This window comes from Hibiscus syriacus, unplaced genomic scaffold (assembly GCF_006381635.1).
Source record: "Hibiscus syriacus cultivar Baekdansim isolate YM2019G1 unplaced genomic scaffold, ASM638163v2 tig00116954_pilon, whole genome shotgun sequence".
NCBI classification, from domain to species: Eukaryota; Viridiplantae; Streptophyta; class Magnoliopsida; order Malvales; family Malvaceae; genus Hibiscus; species Hibiscus syriacus.
In genome coordinates, this window is record NW_024063483.1 from 547,675 (window position 1) to 567,671 (window position 19,997).

The 19,997-nt window shown below is 34.4% G+C and overlaps 2 protein-coding genes and 1 pseudogene across 3 annotated transcripts; all 3 read left to right on the forward strand.

Moving 5' to 3' along the window:
- The first annotated feature begins 84 nt into the window (after positions 1-84).
- On the forward strand, positions 85-7,780 carry LOC120189404 (valine--tRNA ligase, mitochondrial 1-like). Its single transcript, XM_039192692.1, is given in 22 exon segments — positions 85-184; positions 289-357; positions 457-519; positions 882-902; positions 904-1,052; positions 1,156-1,228; positions 1,326-1,391; positions 1,479-1,562; positions 1,717-1,794; positions 1,883-1,966; positions 2,093-2,172; positions 2,343-2,400; positions 2,476-2,778; positions 2,872-3,042; positions 3,568-3,767; positions 5,050-5,452; positions 5,546-5,797; positions 5,993-6,493; positions 6,615-6,721; positions 6,830-6,929; positions 7,040-7,188; positions 7,454-7,780. Coding segments are annotated over 22 exon segments (3,183 nt in total). The 5' UTR covers positions 85-181; the 3' UTR covers positions 7,623-7,780.
- A 1,076-nt stretch (positions 7,781-8,856) lies between these two features.
- On the forward strand, positions 8,857-11,613 carry LOC120189213 (mitochondrial outer membrane import complex protein METAXIN). Of its 2 annotated transcripts, XM_039192531.1 has the most exons (7): positions 8,857-9,089; positions 9,725-10,059; positions 10,269-10,345; positions 10,479-10,539; positions 10,881-11,043; positions 11,260-11,459; positions 11,501-11,613. In XM_039192531.1, exons 1-6 carry the CDS (start codon positions 8,924-8,926, stop codon positions 11,442-11,444), a joined length of 987 nt encoding a protein of 328 aa, XP_039048462.1. In that variant the 5' UTR covers positions 8,857-8,923; the 3' UTR covers positions 11,445-11,459; positions 11,501-11,613. The 2 variants fall into 2 exon arrangements, with proteins under 2 accessions (XP_039048462.1, XP_039048461.1); XM_039192530.1 differs by having other exon boundaries at positions 11,260-11,613.
- A 1,231-nt stretch (positions 11,614-12,844) lies between these two features.
- On the forward strand, positions 12,845-19,104 carry LOC120189282 (annotated as a pseudogene).
- Positions 19,105-19,997: the final 893 nt, after the last annotated feature.

Consider the following 19,997-nt stretch of genomic DNA (forward strand, 5'->3'; position numbering starts at 1 on the left):
AATTTACATTTTATTTTTTGGAAGGTAAAAATTCCATTACAACTTAAACGCTAAATTCCATTTGTTTTTATGCTCTCTCTTTCATCCAGTACCAGCCTAAAGCTCATAGCAAAAACCCTCATTTCCCACACACTTTATATACGCCGCTCCGTTTTCTCTCTCTTCAACGTCGGCGGCAGCCATGGTTTCCTTCCTTCCTCCCTCCCTTTTTCCATAGTTTTTTCATCAATCGCATTATTCTCTCTTTTCATTTTTTTTAAATTAACTTTGTTTGGATTGAATCTGCAGTCTCAGCAACCGGATACGAAGCCTTTGACTGAGGAAGAGCTCGAACGAAAGAAGAAGAAAGAAGAAAAGGTTCCTTTATTTTTGTTCCGTTCTACTTTAATTACTTTCGAAATATGGATTCGTTTATTGTTATTTAGCTTTACCTTTTCTTTTTTGTTTGATTGATAGGCGAGGGAGAAGGAACTGAAGAAACTCAAGGCCTTAGAAAAAGCTGAGGCAGCCAAACTTAAGGTAAGCTCGCAACGAAGAATCTGCTAAAAAGCTCGTGGAACTGTTCGAGTAATTAGTTTTAGGCTTAGATGATCTAGGATAAGAGACTAAAATGCGGCATATCATCGGTTAACAAATTTTGACACTATGTTTAAACAAGATTGGCACTACAAATTAATACAAGTGCTTGTATTTTTGTTCGAGATTTTTACACATTTGATCATTTTTGTTGTGATTAACTGCTTACGTTATACTTTTGCTAGAAAAGTAAAATTGAGATACAATTTTTATTCATGGTTTGCTTGATATAAGTGGTTTGTTTTTATTCTAGCGATGTTAAAATTGGTGAGTGTTATGCTGTTGTTTATTGTAATTCTACAAAGGCGCAACAAGGTTCAAATGCTCCCAAAAAAGAGTGCAAAGAAGAGTGCCAAGAGAGAAGCGGATGATGAGAATCTGGAGGATTTTGTGGATCCGGAGACTCCTTCAGGCGAGAAGAAAAGACTCTCTAATCAGATGGCTAAACAATACAGTCCAGCTGCCGTGGAGAAGTCGTAAGTGTTGAAAAAGTTCACGTTATGGTTGTTTGGTAGATTCGATATGGTTTCAAGTTAAATTTTTATTTAACTTTGCATTTTTTTGTCTTTGTATGTTTAGTTGGTATGCTTGGTGGGAGAAATCTAGTTTTTTTCAGGCTGATGCAAGCAGCTCAAAACCACCATTTGCGATTGTATGACTCAAACTGGAATTCACACTTTGTATTCGCTTTTTTTCTTTAAAAAAACCCCTAATTTTGTGTATCTTCATTAACTTGACTGATTTTGCAGGTTCTCCCTCCACCAAATGTGACTGGGGCCCTACACATTGGCCATGCACTAACTGGTGCCATACAGGTTGCGTTGTATAATGCTACTGCTGCTATATTTGCTCTCTGACTTTTACATTGAATTTCGTTTACATTTAAATTTTATTGTATGCAGGACACTATTATTCGTTGGAGAAGAATGTCTGGGTATAATACATTGTGGGTACCTGGCATGGATCATGCTGGGATAGCTACACAGGTTGAGTTTCTTTAGTATTTATTTGGATCAGTTAAAGCTTAAGTTTCATTTCCTTATATATGGTATTGTATTTATGTTGCTCTATCTTTTGCCTTTTGTTTGATATAGATAGACAAGTGTTGCTTGAAGTTGCTCTAATGTCTGAAATTTTCAGGTGGTTGTAGAGAAAAAGCTAATGCGTGAAAGACGCTTAACTAGACATGATGTTGGTCGTGAAGAGTTTGTAAATGAAGTGAGTTTAACTTTGAAATTAAGATGGATCTTATTGATTTGCTCTGCAAATACATCTCAAGGTTTTTTATTGATGCCACTATTATTAGGTTTGGAAGTGGAAGATCGAGTATGGTGGTACCATTCTGAGTCAGCTACGACGTTTGGGTGCCTCCCTTGATTGGTCCCGTGAGGTAATGGGTGCCTCCTTATATTGGCTATGGATTTATTGTTCAATTTTTCTTAAGCTGTTCTATTAATATCTCTCATGTTTCTTGCTGCTTTTTCATTTTTTTTATTGTTTTGTTTACTTCTCCCAGTGCTTTACAATGGATGAAAATAGATCAAAGGCTGTGACAGAGGCTTTCATTCGGCTTTATAAGGAGGGTCTTATATATAGGTATGTTTTACATGGATATTTTTCTGATAGGCTGTGATTTGATGAATTTATGTTGTTGACTGTAAAAATGAATTGTTTGTAGCATTTAGAATGATAGGTATCCTTTAAGCATTATCTTTTGCCTTTTCTAATTAAATTGCTTCTTTGTTTTTTCTCCTTGCATTTTTCAGGGATTTACGGTTAGTCAATTGGGACTGTGTCTTGCGAACTGCTATCTCTGATATAGAGGTAAGACAATTTTTTGGGTAATTTTTTATTTTTGCATCTTCTGCTGCCTAACCTGAAGTTGCTTCATATTTCTAGGTAGATTATACAGACATCAAAGAAAGGACTTTGTTAAAGGTACCCAGTTATGAAAAACCTGTGGAGTTTGGAGTATTAACATCATTTGCTTACCCTTTGGAGGGAGATTTGGGTGAAATTGTTGTTGCCACTACAAGGGTGGAAACAATGCTTGGTGATACAGCTGTAGCTATTCATCCAGAAGACAAAAGGTACAGTCATCTACATGGGAAATTTGCAATTCATCCTTTCAATGGAAGAAAACTCCCAATTATCTGTGATGCAATTCTAGTTGATCCAAGTTTTGGAACCGGTGCAGTAAAGGTAAGAGTTTTATCATAGATTTTGAGATTCCGTGACCGTCAGTCTCTCATTGTTTTGTTTATATTTCTTGTCATTGCCTTCAATGTTGCACAGATAACTCCAGCTCATGATCCAAATGATTTTGAGGTGGGCAAGCGCCATAATCTTGAATTTATTAACATTTTCACCGATGATGGGAAAATAAATAGCAATGGTGGAGCAGAATTTGCTGGAATGCCACGGTTTAAGGCTCGTGAGGCAGTGATTGATGCACTGCAAAAGAAGGTATTTACTTTTATTGATGTGCATCTAGGAAGACTTATTTTCACTGTGAGAACATGCAAATTTTTGTTAAGTGTAGTTTTCTTTGCTGCTGTATTGATTGTTAAATTTCTTGATTATGGGTGTCTCGTCCCCTTGCACCTCATCTATATATGTAGCAAGAATTAAACCTGCCTCCATTTGGTGATTTCAAAGCTCAATGCTTTGCCTCAAACTTCCAAGAAGGTCTTTTCCTACCATGCTGGATCAACACGTGATGATATTTCAAAATTGTGCTCTACTTATGATCACATATATGGTTAACCCCTGGCATCAACATAAATAACTAGTGAAGTTAAAATTCCTAGAAAGAAAGTGCTAGAAGGAAGGGTAGTATTGATTGTGTCCTGATTTATGCATGAAAAGTCTTTCAGTTGTTGACCAATTGTTGCCTTCCACACATTTATATGTATTATTTTTGGTATTAAATAATTTCTATTTTCATCCATGAATGATCTTTTATTCATTAACTTATCTCTTCATCATTAGAAATTGTATAGAGGAGCCCAAAACAATGAGATGCGCCTTGGCCTTTGTTCAAGAAGCAATGATGTTGTGGAGCCAATGATAAAGCCCCAGTGGTATGTAAACTGCAGTACCATGGGAAAGCAGGCTCTTGATGCAGCTATGGATGATCAAAACAAGAAGCTTGAGTTCATTCCAAAGCAGTATACTGCAGAATGGAAAAGGTACTCGTTTTCTATTACTTTCTGCCAATATGTTGTAGAATAATGATCTTGCTCAAGTATTGTGACTATTTTTTATGTTGGGTGTTGTCGGGTTCTCGTATTTGGCTTAGATTGCTGCGATTTGATTAAGAAAAAGCCTGAAATTTTTAATTGGAAAAAAGGAAGAACATTCCTATTGGAGAAAGTCCTTGACAGGTGTTCTTCGCAAGTCCGGGATGGAAGATGATTCGAGGATGAATCATTATAAAGTTGAAGGTGTTATAGATGAAGAAAAACTTCAGGTGTTGAGCAATTGTCTAGTGGGGTGGTGCAAGGACTTTGTCAAAATTGGTCATCTCGCTAGACAAATGCAAGCGAAGGGCCTCACTGGCTTCACCTTAATGAGAGCTGCTGGTAATGCGATTTTAATGAATTTCAAAGACAATGCTTTACTGATAAGTGTAAAGAACGATAAATCAAAGATTCTCGCAGAGTGGTTCTCCTTAGTCGAAGCTTGGTCAGAGAGTTTGGTAATGGAGTGTCGTCGAGTATAGTTAGTTTGCGAGGGTGTTCCTTTTCACACATGGAATTGGAATACTTTCAAGAACATTGCTGATAAGTGGGGTTTATTACTAGCTATCGACAAAAGTTGTCATTCTCCATCATCCTTTGATCGGGCAAAAATTCAAGTCCTCACAAAGGCTGATGCGAGAATTGATGCGATGGTGGAATTGAAGGTTGGTGACAACTTCTTCAAGGTCATGGTGCATGAGATAGAGCCTTCATTCAAACCAAACTCTTGGGCTCCTGAAGAAGACGAGTCTCATTAGATCTTGTTTCTTCAATTGTGGTTTTGTTTTAGTTCATATGGCTGTAGGTGTTGCTTTTAATTTGCATTATGTTCTGTTGCGCTATTTTATTCCTACTGCTGGTGGTGTAATTAGAAGTAAGGTGATTAGACTGTGGCTTTGTATGAGGTTATATGAGGTTAAGGTGTTTGTTGTAATGGTGTTCATCACCATGAGAGGATATTTCGTGGTGTCTTTTGTATCGGGTATTATTATCAATAAAATTTGAGGTACTATTTTCTTCCTTCCAATGTTCGTTAACATACTTTAAGTATGTGAACGAATAAGAAGGGAGTTTTTAATGAGACCTCCAACTTCTATCAAAAAAAAAAGTTTTAGGTTAACAAGTCTTGATGGCCTCCATTGATGGCTTTCTTAGTATACTCTGTCATATTTATTTGATGCTCTTCGAGTTTCTGGCTGCCTAACCTAAGTAAGATGTTTCAATGTTCCAGGTGGCTTGACAACATCCGTGATTGGTGTATTTCAAGGCAGCTTTGGTGGGGTCATCGTATTCCTGCATGGTATGTTTCATTGGAAGATGATGAACAAAAGGAACCTGGTGCTTACAATGATCACTGGATAGTTGCCAGAGATGAGGAACAGGCTCTGGAAGAAGCTAGGAAGAAATTTTCCTGGAAGAAGTTTGAGATGTGTCAAGATCCTGATGTGCTTGACACCTGGTTTTCTTCTGGCCTTTTTCCGTTATCTGTGTTGGGTTGGCCCGATGATACAGCTGATCTAAAAGCATTTTATCCAACATCAGTCCTTGAAACTGGGCATGATATTCTCTTCTTCTGGGTTGCTCGGATGGTTATGTTGGGAATTCAATTGGGAGGTGATGTACCATTCAGTAAGGTAAGTGCAATCTTTGTCCTAAATTATATTCAGCTATCTTGTGAGACTGCTTCAGGTTTTCTATTAACCCTTGATGATTTTTACTCTTTTCAGGTTTACTTGCATCCCATGATCCGAGATGCCCATGGTCGTAAGATGTCAAAATCTCTGGGAAATGTAATTGATCCTCTTGAGGTGATAAATGGTATATCACTTGAAGGCCTCCATAAGAGGCTCGAAGGGGGTAACTTGGATCCAAATGAGCTGGCCACTGCCAAAGAAGGGCAGCAGAAAGATTTTCCTAATGGTATTGCTGAATGTGGTGCCGATGCTCTCCGGTTTGCTCTTGTTTCCTACACTGCTCAGGTTCATACTTTCTACATGATTCTCCTGTTATGATACACCATTCATTAAACTTCTTGTTGCTTACACTGCTCAGGTTCATACTTTCTACATGCTTGTCCTGTTATGATACACCATTCATTAAACTTCTTGTTGCTTCCATTCTTCTTACGGATCTTTGCATCACTCAGCTATTTTCCTTCCTTTTATTTGTTTCAGTCGGATAAAATTAACTTGGATATCCAAAGAGTAGTAGGCTACAGACAATGGTGCAACAAATTATGGAATGCTGTTCGTTTTGCCATGAGCAGGCTTCCGAATGACTATACTCCTCCATCATCCATAAATCCTGAGGTAATGCCTCTCAGTTGTCGCTGGATACTCTCAGTGCTGAATAAGGCTATATCAAAGACTGTGTCGTCATTAAATGCGTACGAATTTTCTGATGCTACCACCAGTGTGTATTCCTGGTGGCAGTATCAGTTCTGCGACATTTTCATCGAGGCTATTAAGCCATACTCCGCTGGAGATAATGCAGCCTTTTCCTCTGAAAGGAAATTTGCACAAGACGCTCTTTGGACTTGTCTGGAAATCGGGCTGCGTTTGCTTCATCCATTTATGCCGTTTGTTACCGAAGAATTGTGGCAGCGCCTTCCAGGAGTAAAGAGCCACACAAAGAAAGAATCTATAATGATATGCGAATACCCATCACCAGTAGAGGTAAGTTCCAGTTTCCTCCGGATAAAATATTTTGGTTTGATTATCCTAAAAACCGAAAAATTGTTCATGTTCAGCTTTTAATTTTGGTTTTCTGCATTGGTTGTTACTTCCCGCTTTGCAGAGCTGGACAAATGAAAGGGCGGAATATGAAATGGACCTTGTAGAGTCCACAGTAAGGTCTCTTAGGTCGCTTCGAGCTGAGCTGCTTGCTAAGCAGAAGAATGAAAGGTTCAAACATGAAGCATTATATATGTATATAGTTATTTTAAATTGTCAAAAATGTAACTCTCATCATCGCTTTGCCTTATTGCATTGCATTGATTTATTTTGTTTCAGGTTACCTGCTTTTGCATTCTGTCAAAATGATGATGTGGCAAAAATCATGAGATCTTGCGAATTAGAGATCTTAACCCTTGCCACGTTATCATCTTTTAAGGTATTGTGCCATACTTAAAATCGACATCATCAAATTCCACTTCAGAATTTTAGATTATCTCTCGTTTAATTGAGTTTGATTTTTAACGTTTTCATATTACCGTTCTCCAGGTTCTACTGAGTGGTGTAGATGATGCTCCAGCTGGATGTGCGGTTGAAAATGTTAATGAAAACCTTAAAGTTTATCTCAAGGTTCAAGGCGCCTTAAATGCAGACGCCGAACGCGAAAAGATCAAGACTAAAATGGAGGAGATACTGAAGTAAGTCTTTCTATCATGAATGATATAGGCACGAACGGTATTTGTTTCAACTTTTCGTTTTTCTTGAAATATTATTCGACACTTGTGTCCGACCCATTCGAACTTAGGTATTAGGACCCTACAAAGGCTCTCCAACACATGAAGAAAGTTGCCTGAACTCGCATTTTATAACCAACAGGCGCATTTGAGTAACATAGTCCGGTAATATAGGAAGAGAGTTGCCAGAACTCACGGGGTCATTTTTTTTTTTTTTTGGTTTTAACAGGCAGCAAGAGAAGTTGAAGAAGATCATCAATGCATCGGGATATCAAGAAAAAGTTCCATCTCATATTCAAGAAGAGAACGCTGCGAAGCTGACAAAGCTCCTCCAGGAATTCGAGTTTTTCAAGAAAGAAAACGAACGTCTAGAATCCGAATCCGGATCGCAGCATTGACAGTAAGGGTTATCTCCTAAAAAAATTTCCGATCGCTTCTTGTTACTGTCTAAACCTCACCAATACATTTGTGCATCGTTGATGTTTGATCCTTGCAATGTTTGTCATGCAAGAATTTCTCAATTAGTCATGTCTCAATTAAATCCGTATTCGTTTGACTCGTGATAACAATTCAGTCGGGAGTTTAGTTAATTAGTTAGGTACTAGATTATATGATATGGCTTCCTATTTAAATTCTAACAACAATGGTCTTTACCTCAAACAAGATCCGATGAACCCTCGATGTACATAATACAATAGGGAGTAAGCAATCGACATCCAAAACTTTTTGATTAGAACATCACCAACGTATCGTATATGAATACTACGCAATGAATATTATCAATAGTGAAAAATAAACTGTAGAAAAAAATAATTAGCTGAAGCTTAATATTTTCAATGATTTAAAATTTTAAGTGAGATTTGATAATTTAAAATTATTTGTTAGAATTTTTCAATGAGAAGTCTCGTCGTTGTTAACGCCTTAACGGTCTATTAATTCAACTCTAAATTCTTATGTGAAATGTCAAAAAAAATAGATAAAATTTATAATTCTATATATTTTTAAAAAATTCAAATTTACTGACGATTTTATTCATTCAAATATGAAGTTTTAGATAAAAAATATTAGATTCGATAGAAAAAAAATTAGATTTACTTAAAATATAAATCAAATTTGGATACTAACATTCAAGATTTAAGCTTTGATCATATTTGTTTTCAGGGATGCGAGATGGATGAGAACAATCGTTCACCTTAAAATTTTTAGATTCTCATGCGTTTTAGATAGTTTTATATTTTCTAATAATAATTTGTTTTCATCCCCAAATTTTTTGTTTGTTTTTTCTAAATTTTCTAAATTCGTCCTCTTAATATAAAATCTTGGTACGTTCCTACTCATACTTGTTTTTTAATTTATAATATAATTTATAATTATAAGCTATGAATAATTAATAAATTAAAATTAGCATAATATTATAAAATAAAAAACACATAATAGAAACGAATTTAGATCAATAATTTATAAATACCAATAAATTTAAATAGAATTTAAATTTTATATTTTAAAATAATTGGAATTTGAATAATTTTATTAATATTATATATAAATCCAACAGAAATAAAATAAAATAAATAAAACAATAACCCCCGCCCGAAAAACCCTACCTTCTAAAAGAACAAAAAACCCACCAAAACCCTACAACATCTCAGAGCTAACTACAGGCAGAGATAAGCTGCAAGTGAAGTGAAGAAGAAAGACAATGGAACAACACGGAGAGAGAGAACCGGAAGAGTTCACGCTGGTCGCAACTAAGCCTTACTTCAATCTCCCAACTGCTTGCCCTCTTTGTTTGCCCCTTTTCATTTATCTCAAGCTTGCCAACTTCCCCTTTCGTTTGTCTTCCAATTCCATCTTCCCCGATTCAGGTTTTTCTTTGCTTTTCCGCTACTCAATTGGGTTTATTTCATTTTGTTTTATCTTCTTTGATTGTCAATTTAATTAAAAAAATGGATGCTCAGCTGAATTGAATGTTGGGTGCATCAAATCAGAATCGTCTGTGTTTAGTTATTTATATATTAGGGGTGTTGATATATAGTTCAATTCTCTTAGCTTTATTGGTTATACAATGTAATTTATAACACTGTAATAACTGCTTCACTTAAAGCATTACGTTTTCGAGGGTGTTGCTTGAGGGATTGTTCTTGTTAATCTAAATTGGGGTTTGGGCCTTGGGTAGGATTAATTGAGTGCATTGATTCTCAATTGGAATCAGAAATGAATCATGGTGATGCCCTTTTCTTCTTTTCTAATTCTCTTAAACAATCTTATTGGAATGCTTTTAAATAATTGTTTAGTATGGGGGCATATTGTTGGAATATGACAGTCAACTGCACACCATGGGAAAGGATTTTGTTGGTGTTGTTTTAACTGTTTAATATATTTTAACTGTTTAAAATTTTACTTCCCTATTGTATGTAAATTGTGTTTATCATATGCAAAATTGTATTTGGGTTTAGACATTCTTGATAATGCATTTTTTTATATAAAATTTCTATGTCAGATCAAATTCCTTATGTTGAATCTGGTACTTACGTTGCCTACAATAATGAGAATGGCGGGGTGATTGAGAATTTAAAGCGAGATGGTATTGTTGATCTGGACTCTGAATTCCAATCTGTACCGGATTGGGTGGCAATGAAAGCCATGATTAGCTCTTGGTTAGCTGATGCAATGATGTATGAACTATGGGTTGGTTCTGATGGAAAATCGGCCTACAAGATTTACTATTCTGATCTTTCATGGCCAATAGGAAAAGTTCTATTCCTGAAGCAAGTATACAGTGTTAAACAGCGTCTTGGAATTACTAAAGACAATGCCGAACAGAGAGAGGATGAGGTCCCACTTTTACCTTTGTTTTTTTCCATCTTTTTTCCCTCTTGAATGAATCTACGTGCACATACATGTTAATTCATACAAAAATTGCATTTGTGCTACCAAGAATCTCTACTGGTGTGCTTTCTTTTATTGATGTGCGTGTGTGTGCACGCACGCGTTGAGGGTCGCTACTAGATTTTCAAAATTGCACTTCTTTATTCTGTGGGCAGATTTACAAGAGAGCAAAAATTGCTTATGGTGCTCTATCTACTAGGTTAGGAGACCAGAACTTCCTCTTTGATGATAGGTAATTCCTATTGGTATCCTGACATGGATATTAAAACCTATTTGCCATTTTAATTGAGTGGTTTCTCAAATGGAATATCGTTTTACTTAAACCTGTTGATGATGTAGACAACTGGATTATTACATGTTTGCAGGCCTTCAAGTTTGGATGCAACTCTTCTCGGACATGTTCTTGTTACCCTTCATGCATTACCGGTGAGTTACTTTGAAGCTATACTATTTTATTCTAGCTGTTTGTTCCAGAAGATGATTTAGGATAGTTTTGTGCTGGTTACATTTTCTTACAAACAATTTTTATAGTTTTCGCTAACAAATGCTGTGTTTGGACAATGAATTCCTTCAAATTGCATGACAGATATTCTTAAAATGAGTTGTTTTTGTCATATTCCGAGTAAAAATACTTCTTCTTGAAAGGAAACAAACATGTTCAAATTAGAATATTGAAGATAATATGTATATTACAGCTTCTATAATACAGAACTTCCCCGCCTTTGAAGTTCTTTAAAACATGTTCTTTTGCAATTCTTCACTACCAGGAAACATCGGTGCTTCGAAGCGAACTCTTGGAGCATGGTAATGTTGTCAGGTATGCTGAAAAACATAAAATGGAGTTGATCGAATCCGGTTCATCATCTTCTGGTCCACAATTTCACTCTGTCCCTTCATCATCAACTCCAAAAAGAGGTCCCTCAAATTGGAGTAAGTTACCACGAAGCACCTTATTTTGTTCTTTCCCTTCGTTAATTAGTTGATATTAATTTGGTTTATGGCTGTCCGGTCTTGGACTTCATTATCTTCTTTAATCATTTCCTTAGTACCTATATTAACAAAACCCGATTTACTTTGATGTGTTAATTTTACAATCAATAAATCTTGGTATTGAAATAAACATGGTTTCATTTTGTTCTCGACTAGGTTCAAAGCCGAAGAGCAAGCCAAAGAGGGAGAAAACGGAGGAGGAGAAAACTTTTAAGCGGAGGGCAAAGTATTTCTTAGCAGCCCAGCTACTCGCGGTTCTGCTTTTTCTCTCCTTGATGGGCGGAAATGATTCCGGTGACATGGAGCTCGATGACGAAGATGAAGGCATCGCTTTTGATTGAGACCAATCTCTCATTTATCTGGTACACATTACTGACATTGTCCCATGATTAATTACTAGTAACCTCTTGAGGTTGAACTATTAGTATTTGCATTAACATTGTGGTAAATAAGAACATAAATTAAAGATTATGATTTTTGTAGCTTGGCTGCATATTTTGATTGGGTAAAGTACATTGGAGGTCACTGAACAATGTCAAACTGATTTTTGGTCAACAAACTTTCAAATGTTATAAAATGGTTATTGAACTTTTCAATCAGTTACATAACAGTCATCAAAATCTATTGAACTGTTACAAAATTGTCCTTAAACTTTACGAAATTTATTACTACTTTATAATGTGTAAAGATCATTTTGTAATGGTTTGATAAGTTTCATGACTTTTGTAACATCTGAGATGCAACACTGCCTATTGTTCTTCGGTTGATTTCCATCTATATTTTCTTAGTTTTCATTTTATTGATAGATGTCTTTTATGTTATTGAAGGATTAAATTTATTAAGTTATTTAGAATTAAAATGAGGATTAAATTGCTAAGATTTTTAATTAATAAAGGTTAAATGTATTGTTTTTTAAATTAAGATTAAATTAATAGATTGTAAAAGTTTTAGAGATTAAAATTATTATTATATCAGATCTTGTCATTATCTCCTTAATTTTTTAATGATCGGTGATCAAATTAAAAAAATGTAACATAAGGGTCTAAAGTTGTAAAAGAAATAATTTGATGATTAAAATAGAAAAGAATTAATAGTTTAGTGATTAATAGTATAATTTGTTAATAATTATATTATTTTTTACCAATGATTATACGAATAAATTTAATTAAATTAGAGTTTAAAAATTAAATAAATTTCACATGATCTGGCAAAGATCTAGAAGAATCTGTCGTCAGCAAACGATTCTTCTAACAGTGTTTTGAGATGGAAGATGGCAAGAAAATGGGTGTAGTTAATTCACATATTTATTCTATTAACAAGAATAGTACAATATTATATTCAACATGACTTTCTCAATTATTTCATCATGCTATTTTCAAACTTTCTTTTATTAAATTAAAATAACGAGGAATCCATCAAGTGGTAAAAGAGGACGACGTTTTTTTATCGGTTTTGAGTTTGAGCAGTTACGTTTATATGATATGTATTGTCAATTGATTAAAAGAATTCTAATCATATACTACTTTGTATATCATGGGAAACTATTTTTAAAAAAAAATAAAAGAATGAAACAAGCCTTATATAACTTTGAGGTTTATTTGGAAGTATTTTTCTTTTATCCATTAAGATTTCGTATTTTCAAATAAATATTTATAGTGTAATTTGATAGTAATTCTCTATATATTTATTGTAATTTTAAAAATGAGTTAGGATTTTATTACACAATGTAAAACTCTTTTAGTTTTATATAGATTTAAGATCGTTCAACGAGTGAAAATATATAATTAAAATTAACAGTATAAATTACAAGATATTTATTGAAGAAAAAACAACGATTTAATCTCAATAATCTATTTTTATTTATCCAATTATCCTAAGTTTGTATAAGACTAAAAGAATTTTACATTAGGCAAGTTAACCTTAACCTCTTTTAAAATATTTTATAAATATTTTAATAAATATTCATAATTTTAAAATTCATTATTTTGAGTAGAGACAAGAGTATATATAATCTGGAAGATCGACCTTATAATCAACAATTGGTAATTTATAATATTTGACTTAAATTAATTAAATAATAAATTAAATTATAAAATTATAATATCTTTGATAAAAAAATGTTAATATATAAAAATAAGTTACCCGAAATACTTACGAAACGTGATGAAGATGACGTGTACAGTGTAAGTTGCCTAAAATGCCCACCAAACATGACTTACAAAATAAGTAAACAGTAAGGGTATTTGCGCCATTTTGCTCCTTAAGAAGCCTCGTAGTCGTCGTATATACTTCGACTCTGTTAGCAAAGTAGCATGTTGGAATATGGGAGAGAGAGAGTCTCCACTCACTTTTGTCTCGCGTGTTGTTTATGCCGATTGGCTCATTATTTAGCGTTACAAGAGTAAGGAATAAATTCATATTTAGTCCTTTAACTTTATAACATTTCTATATTGTTGAGGTGACAGAAAAAGATAGCTATCGAGCTTACGAGATTGGTCGGCCTGGTTACGATAGAGATCGATTCTGATTTTACTTGTTATTATTTGTTTTAGAAGTTAATTTTACCGTTCGGATCAAAATAAATTCATCCATTTTAATTTAGATAAAGAATCACAAAAATAAAAATGATGATGTCAAAATTCGGGAAAAATAAATTTTAAATCGACCTCTTTTATTATACGATGATCGATTCCTTTTTATGCTCTTCATTATCACATGACAGGTACTTATGGGAGGACAAAAAAAAGGAGAATCATCATCGGATCGATCATATTTGATATACTATTATTTTATAAGTTGTCTGACTCATTTATTTAAAATAATTATTGAATTTATCAAATTATTATAAAAATATTAAATTTCATAAATTGTTTATTAAATTTTATCAAACTATTATAATATAATCATTAAATTTATAATACTTTCATATAATTTAACGATTTAATGTTAATGTTAATTTTAATTTTTGAAATCTAATGGTCAAAACAATCATTTATGAATGTATCAATGACCTCTGATGTAATTTATCCATAAATTAGAATAAATCGCCGGCTCTGTTTTTTGTTTGAAAATTAGCTTAAAATGCCAACCCGCCAGCTCCTCTCGCTCTCCCTCTCTTCTTTCACAAACAAATTTACAACAAAAAAAAAATCCAAAATCCAGAAAGGAAAGAATTTTAGATATAATCACGTCGACAAATCTCTAAATTATTGCAGAGATTAATCGCTTTCAATATTTACAGAGATTGATCTTTATCTATATATTTATGTATGTATTTATGTACACATACATAAATCTCTTTTCATTTGTTTCTTGTTTGATGCTCTGCTTTCCTTTAGATCTTCATTGCCTTTTTTTGTTCTTTGGATCTTTCAAATTCTGGGATTTTCAGATATCTTCCGTTTTCTTCAACCACCTCCATTGCTCAGGTAACTTTGCTGTACATTGTTTCATTCATTCACTGTTGAACTGATTAATTGTTTATTTGTTGTGGTCTGGTATTGACTAAGGAGAGAAATTGAATGTTACAATATTTTTTGTTAGATTTGAATTAGTCGTCTTAGCTTTGGTAGGTTGGAGATCAGCGAGGACTTCGATTTGGGTTGACTTTTTTAAAAAGAAAAAAGAAAGAAAAAGAAAAAGAAAAAACGATTGAAAGATGCTTGTGTTTTTGTTTTTAACAGTTAGGCAAATACAAATCCTTTTACGTTTCTTCTTCTTTGCATATGTTGGGAAATAAGAACTGTTTGCTCTTGAGCCGTTTGAATTATCCAGCAATAACAAATTAAAATTAATTTTTGTTTTCTGCTTTAATTTGTTCTTAAATGTCTACAACGTTTGGTTGATTTTACCTGTATGGAGCTTTGAAGTTAAGGGTTTGATCAGGTTTGTCTTGGTATTGAAGTTGACGTTTTTAGCTGAGTTTTGTTTTTCATTTATGATGGATGCTTGTGTTACAAACCAAGTGTTGTAATGCTTTTTTTCGCCTATGGTTTCATTTTCCAGATCACATTACGTTGATCCATTGAAGAATAATCTGTTGTTGATTGTTGGATACTAATTCCTTACCTTGAGGAGGAAACACATGAATATTGTTCTGTTTATACTAGATGAAGGAAGCTAAGGGGTGGCGACTAGGCAGCATGGGCGATATCAAGATATTGCCCGGATCTCGCCATCGGCCTCCGTTGAAGAGGCCGATATGGATGATTCTAATGGTGTCTTTTGCCAGCCTTCTTTTACTTTGTGGTTATCTCTATCTGCCAAATGGCAATGTTGCATGTTACACATTTTCTTCTAGAGGTTGCAAGGCCCTTAGTGATTGGCTTCCTCCAGCTCCTAAAAGGGAATTAACAGATGAGGAGGTTATATCACGGGTTGTGGTTAGGGATATTTTGAATATGCCTCCTTTCCAATCTAAAATTCCTAAAATTGCATTCATGTTCTTAACTCCAGGATCACTGCCATTCGAGAAGCTTTGGGATATGTTCTTCCATGTGAGTTATTTCTTTTTCGGCTGTTGGTTCGGTATTCCTTTGTATCATCTTCATATGCTTCATGAATTCTTTTTATTCCATTAAATTTCATGATTATTATCCTTGAAATTGGCTTCCATGAACTGATATATTGGGAAGAAATCCGTTTAAGGATTGCTCCTATATAGCAGGGTTGTATAGATCATATACAAAATCTACCATGTAATAGATATTGTTTAGAAAGAAATGCCATATTTATAGGTATAAAGGTGCTATTTTGAGAAATACTTGGAGAGGGGTGAGGCCTTGCAGGGGAAATGTTTTGCTTAGTCATAACATTGCATTTATGCAGCTGGGAAAACCTGGTACTGATTTATATCCAGGAGCATAGCATTATTAGGGGCTGAAGTGAACACTTTCGGTAATAAAGCTGTATCTTAAATCTGTAGCATTAGCCATTAGGTAACATAGGAGATGGTGATTTTTAGCATTAGCCTTTCAGGTTTTGATACATGTCAAAATCGCGAAATTTCTACTGGAGTGTAATGATATTACATTTGGAGGTTCTAAACACTCTGGTGCTGTTTATGTTGCATAAGAATGCATTTTGCATGTGTAAATTGTTCATTAATGACCATAAGAAAGTGCCAATATTTGTTATTTATAACCTTAAGATGGGAATTAAGAACCATTTCAGGTCTACATTAGATTTTGAAGTAGAAAAATAAAATAGCTTATTAGTATGATGGACTGGGAGTGAAGCTGTGTTTTGCTGTTGGACTTACTCGTTTTATTCCAATAACATAGAATGTAGTCTGTTTGAACTAACTAGAAACTTATAGTACCTAAGTATAGGAACTTTGGAATGTCTAATAGTAGTATCGAAAAGCTGTTGGATGTATCTACTTGTGAAGCAAATGTTACTTACATTTCTTTGGATTGATCCAAATAAAGTAATCAAATAGTGCATATGTCTGTGTGAGAGTCATATGTATTCCATTAAAGTAAAGAACATGTCTGTGTGAGAGTCATATGTATTCCATTAAAGTAAAGAACATTTCCTTTGTTGATTGCAAATACATTTCTTGCAGGATGGAATTGTGATCATTTTGTATATTTTTTCTTAGTTTTGGTTACTTTTGAGATGTTATTTACTGTGTATCTTGATAAAAAAAAATTGCTCAATTTTCCTGGCAGGGACACGAGGGAAGATTTTCTGTTTATGTCCATGCATCAAAAGAAAAACCACTGCATGTGAGCCATTACTTTCTTAACCGCGAAATTCGCAGTTCTGTGGTAGGTTTCTTAGATTTATTATCTCCCATACTTCTTTATTCCAAGCATCCTGATTATGCAATGGTTGATAGAAAAATATACAGTAATTCATTCATTGTGGACTTGATAATGGTTTCCAGCAGAAAGGGTGGACTGCCCTGTATCCTTGTCTGCAATATCAATAGTCTGTCTCTTTTTATGTTCCTGCAGTCTGTCTTAATTTACAGTCCTACTTCTTTTGTCGTTGGGAAAATTGTCGGGAAATAAACCCTATGACGTTATCACAATGCCTGCTATGTCATTCGAGTCAGTATTCTCAAGAGTGCAAGGTACACTTTATGTGTTACAACGATTATATTGCTTGAGGTGCAAGGTGCTAAAAATGTGCTTGCCTGACAACATTGATTTGAGCATTGAGTTCAAGACTGTTACTAATTATTTACTTCGGCATCATTGTTAATTGAACTACTAGACGCGGTTTTAATGCTTTTAGGTGTGCATTTGTGATATTTTAATAACAAAATTTGTGGTTGAGATTTTTTATCTGAATTTGCAGGTTCAATGGGGAGGATTTAATATGGTTGATGCAGAGAGACGGTTATAGGCATATGCTCTAAAAGATCCCGATAACCAACATTTTGTTTTACTCTCCAAAAGGTAAAATAGTTCGTCTCGTTAACAAACCCTAAACCCTATTTACATACACTATTATCGAATCTGAATTATTGATGGTGACATTGCAGTTGTGTTCCATTGCATAATTTTGATTATGTCTACAATTATCTGATGCATGCTAATATGAGTTTCATTGACTGGTAAGTGAAATCTTAAGAGTGATACACATGCACACACACATGAAAGATCTCTTAAACTGTTTCCCATGTCTTAAATGCAATCCCCCCACCTCGTTTTCCAGCTTTGTGGATCCCGGGCCACATGGAAATGGCCGGTATTCGGCACACATGTTACCAGAAGTAGAAGAGAAAGACTTCAGAAAAGGTGCACAGGTATGTCTCATTTGATATGATATTTTAATATGCTTTACGATTGATCAATCTGAATGGTAAATTCGTGGTCTGGAGTTGGGATATGCGACTGAACTTTGCCACCGTGAACTCTGCTTGTGACAACATGAAGGGCATGCATCCCTGCTAGTGTCCTAAACTTTCTCAAATTAGCACACCTAGTTACAGATATTGATGTATCCTTTTCATTTTGAGTCTTCCATCAATGGAGTCTCTTATTATGGAATATTTCAGCATTCAGCAGACGTCCTTAAGCAAACTTATACAGTGCCCTGTTACGGCTAGTTTAAATCGTTGAATTTTATGCAGTGGTTCACAATGAAGCGGAAGCATGCTATGATAGTTATGGCTGACAGTATTTACTACTCGAGGTTTCGGGATTACTGCAAGGTGAATTTAATCTTGAATGCAACTTGATTTAATCTGTTTTTGTTTTGAATTTACAGCAACTTCGTATTCATGGATGAGAGAGTTTATGTTGCTGACACATAATAGTTCATGTTCTTGATTATTACAGCCTTTTATGGACGGAAAAAATTGCATCGCCGACGAGCATTACTTCCCAACCTTTTTCCATGTGAGAACCATAATCTGCATCTTGTTTCATACTGTCACTTTTGCTTCTTCTAATGTGTTTTCCTTTACGCGCCTCCAGTTGGTTGATCCCGGTGGTATCGCAAACTGGTCTGTAACACACGTCGACTGGTCCGAGAGAAAATGGCACCCGAAATCATATAGGGCTCAGGATGTTACCTACGAGCTTCTACGGAATATTACGGTACGCATGCTCATCTCTTTGTTCTCGATGCTAAGGAAGTAACAGTTATGTAGTACGGCCAACACTCAACAACTTACCACCTTGTCATTTAACCGATACAACGAAAATGGGTGGTTCCCGTCGTATAATAAGTTTATATTCTGACAAATTTCGGTGTCGATTTTCGCAGTCGCTCTACCAGGAGACCCACATAACAAGTAATGGTAAGGTATGCATTCCACATGCATTTTCTTGTGCTTTTCAGGATATAGTGTTGACATTGGTCTGCCCTTGTTGCAGGGTGATGAGCTGCTACAACCTTGCCTATGGAATGGCATTAGACGACCGTGTTTCCTGTTTGCGAGGAAATTCTATCCGGAAACCTTGGATAAACTGGTGACACTACTCAATTTATGATCGAATTCTTCGGTCGGGTCGGTCGTAGTTTCTTGATCCTTTCGTTCCGTCTCTGTTTTACATCTAGATTTATACGTTTGTAAATTGGCCATGCTTTGCCACCAGACTTGTTGTGCAAGGATCACAACGTGGCCACGGGTTAATATCACGGGGTTAGAGTTTCGACTAGTATTCGATTGCATCCTTAGAGACGGATAATTTATTGTCCACTTTCCCCCATTTGTACCATTAGTACATAATCATATATGTGAAACAATTCACTGTAAAAGTTGCAAAACACGATGCACTCGTTTCTGTATTTATCGAATACTTGACCCGGCATAAAGTATGCAAGCCTGAGTCATGAGTGGCGTTGATCCGGTTCATTTTTCATAGCGTATCTGTTTTTGACATTCATGTTCGCCATATGTACCAACTCAATTTTAAGTCTATTTTTCATCAAGTTTAAATCACACGGATATTATAAAATATTCAAGTAATTTCAATTTTTATTTTTACAATAAATATATTCGTTTCGTAATTTAATCCTTCAATTTTATATTTTATTGAATTTATTTTTTTTACTATAAATTTTATAACTTTTTTCTATCTATTTCTTGATTCTTTTATACCTCCATCAATATTCTGTCTCTAAAATGTTTTCCTTTAAAAATATCATAATATATTTTATAATTTTATAATACATTTAATTTATTAACTAACATGTGAAAAAGAATATGAAAAATATATAAGAATATGACTATCTTACACCATTAAAAACAGTTGTTAACTTGAACTACTCTAAAGCATAACATTATAAATATTTACAGTTAATTTTAGACAAAAAATTAAAAATTAAACTTGTATTTCAAAAGCGAAAAAATTTCAAATAAAATTTAAATCTTATGATAGGACTCTCAATTAGAGGTGCACAAAAAATCCGAATATCCGATTTTATATAAAAAA